We start from the raw sequence: 3,029 nt of genomic DNA on the forward strand, positions 1-3,029 counted from the left end.
ACACATACTTGTTTATGAGGTTGTTATTCAATCGCCACATGTCGCTACGGCCGATGTACTGCTCCTTGAACACCAATTCCACAAGTTCTACCGACACACTCAGGGGCTCAACCAGCCTCAGGAACACTTCCTGTATGGAGTCAATATCAGATCAGTTCGAACGGCCCTAATCAATTCAACTTTCAGTGTGTTTTTGGAGTACCGATAACCGCCATGTGTATGTATTGATGGGGACAGTAGTAGGTATAATCGTACATCGGGAAACAAATTTCGTTAATCAGATTGGCATTCGCGCCATCTACGGAATAAATCAAGCCGGAAGCAAAGCACTCTCTGCGGTGCAATTTATTTTAAGATATTAAATTCGGATGGGGCCAGTGCGTAATTCGTGGCCATTCGTTGGTGTCTGGATCAATACGGAAACCACTACATACTGAACGCCGCGTATGAATTAAAAGAGGTGATATAGTATAGAAACATCCTCACTGTAAAGTGTACGCACACCTCGGTTCATTACGAAGGCTATTGTATACTGAAAACCTCCCCTGTATTGAGAGAGGTATTGACGCATACAGACGAACTCGCACTATAGAGTAAGTACACTTCTGAGTGGTTATGAGTGGCGTACTGTACGCCATATCGAATCACTAGCAGTGTGGACGTACGCACCAACCATGTACTTAATTTCATTTGAACTAGTACTGAAACGAATCGGGGAAACTACTGGTCTCGACGTGGAATAAGAACCATTGTGGATTTGAGAATTTAACTTAATCTGGACTAACAATAAACCCTACTGTGAGGAAATACTGGACTCAATATGGAAAGGTATCATTGAGGATGTGAGAACTTTATTTAATGGGGACTAATACTGAACCTGCTGTGAGAAAATGTTGGCCTCGACGTGGAACAATATTAGTGTGAATGTGAAAAGTGCTGAGCTTGGCGCGATAAAGTACCAAACTGAATGTGATAGGAATGAAATAGTACTATCGAGGATATGAGAAGATACTGAACTTCAAGTCAGAAAATACTGAACTGAATGTGATAAAGGACTGGACTGCATGTGATAGTAATAGAATAAGACTATCGGAATCGCGGAAGATACTGATCTCAATGTGATAAAGTACCGAACGGAAGGTGATAAAAATGAAATAGTGCTACCCGGGATGAGAGATGATACTGAACTTAACGTCATAAAGTTCTGAACTGAATGTGATTGGCTTGGAATAGTACTATCGGGAATTTGAGAAGATACTGAACATAATGTGATAAAGTATTGAACTGGATGTGATAATATTGGAATAGCACTAACCGAGGTTTGAGAGGATACTGAACTTAATGTGATAAAGTATTGAACTGAATGTGATAAGATTGGAATTGTACTATCGGGGATGTGAGATGATACTCCATGTAATGTGATAAAATATTAAACTGAACGTGATAGGAATGGGATAGTACTGTCGGAGATGTGACATGATATTGAACTTAATGTATTAACGTATTGAACTGAATGCGGTAGGAACGGAATAGTACTATGGGGTATTTGAGAAGATGCTGAGCTTAATGTGATCAAGTTCTGAACTGATATGAGGGAATGGAACAGAACCATAGGGATGTGAAAAGATATAGCACTAAATGTGATAGATTACTTAACTGTACATCTGTGGTATACCTTATTGTTGTCCTCATGCATTCGAGGCAACATGCTAAGCGCATCTGACGATCTTTATCTCGGAATATCTACTTTTGTATTTATATAGTATAAGTAGGAAAATGTAAACACACGATAAACTCATAGCCTTAATGTACCTGTCTTGGCTGGAATCCAAACGTCTCAGCGACCTCTTTCGCTACACTGACTGTGCCGTTCTTCTTCTTCAGCGCCAACCCCTCCTGTATGGTATTCTGGGTTACTTCCAGGTACAGTTCGTTACCATTGCTACCGTTACCCTGGTTACTGCCATTAGTACCAAATACATCCAAGCAGCGTACCCCCACCACATCACCTACGCCGACGATCAGTACATCTGGGCTGATGACTATCTCTGCGTTGAACTCTTTTTGATGTATCCATAGCTTGCTGTTGTTAGGTCGCTCCATAATGTTATGTATAATTTAAACACTGATTGATTTGCATATTTTTTATGCGTGTATACAAGTAGAATAAAGACAATGGCCCTCTACATACGGCTGGGATACAAAACAACGTTGACTGTGTGGTCACGTGATGTATCTGAGCAGATACGCTCTGTACAAATCAATAGATATCCGGGCTAATACTATCCACTAACATTTAACGCCGTATACCAACGGTTATATCCATATATCAATAGATATGTTCATTCGTATCTATTCAGAACACTGGAGTTCTGACGTGATGGATGACAGCACACCGAGCACAGCTTGTTGTCTGATTAACGGTGTCGAAACAAGAAGGCACTTACTGAAAGCTCAAATACCCAGGATGTGTGTATGTGATGTTCCCGATGTGATACCATCTGAATACTAGATTCGCAAAAGACAAACGTTTGAATATATACACACAGCCTGTTGAGTGTTGACAGTGACGCTGCAATATACTGCCGTATGTAAATAAACAAATACGAATGGTCGTACATATTAAAACACGTACCTTTTTTTGACTTGAAACTACAAATAACACGAAAGAACTTGTATGAAGCACAAAGATTTGGCCGCCAAAAAAAGGAGGGTCATAAAAACGCAACAAGGTCTCAATCGCTTCTGAGTGACGCTCACTCTAAATACATTCTTGAACTCACGTTTTTTTTTGTTGAAAAATTTATTGTTTTATATACCTTCATTATGACGTCACTTACTTCTATCTCTGTACTTTTTGACAGTCGATATACCATTCTTAGAAAACGACCGGAAACCGACCGGAAACCTACAGAAAGGTCAACAGGAAATCAGCAATGCGCTGAATACAGGGCTGAGTGTACTATGGCCTGCGTTTGTAAAAGAGATCTGAAGATGCTTTAACAGGACTATGGGACGATTGATTTATA

At 40.1% G+C, this 3,029-nt stretch overlaps 1 protein-coding gene across 1 annotated transcript; it reads right to left on the reverse strand.

The window, feature by feature from the left end:
* Nucleotides 1-59: 59 nt before the first annotated feature.
* On the reverse strand, nt 60-2,551 carry SARC_13823 (hypothetical protein; the record flags this gene model as incomplete). The annotated part of the gene is made up of 2 exons (XM_014292045.1): nt 1,813-2,551; nt 60-130 (listed from the first exon to the last, which is right to left on the reverse strand). Coding segments are annotated over exons 1-2 (362 nt in total), but the record flags the coding sequence as incomplete, so codon positions are not given.
* Nucleotides 2,552-3,029: the final 478 nt, after the last annotated feature.

The sequence above is a fragment of the Sphaeroforma arctica genome, assembly GCF_001186125.1.
Source record: "Sphaeroforma arctica JP610 unplaced genomic scaffold supercont1.3786, whole genome shotgun sequence".
Classification (NCBI taxonomy): Eukaryota; class Ichthyosporea; order Ichthyophonida; genus Sphaeroforma; species Sphaeroforma arctica.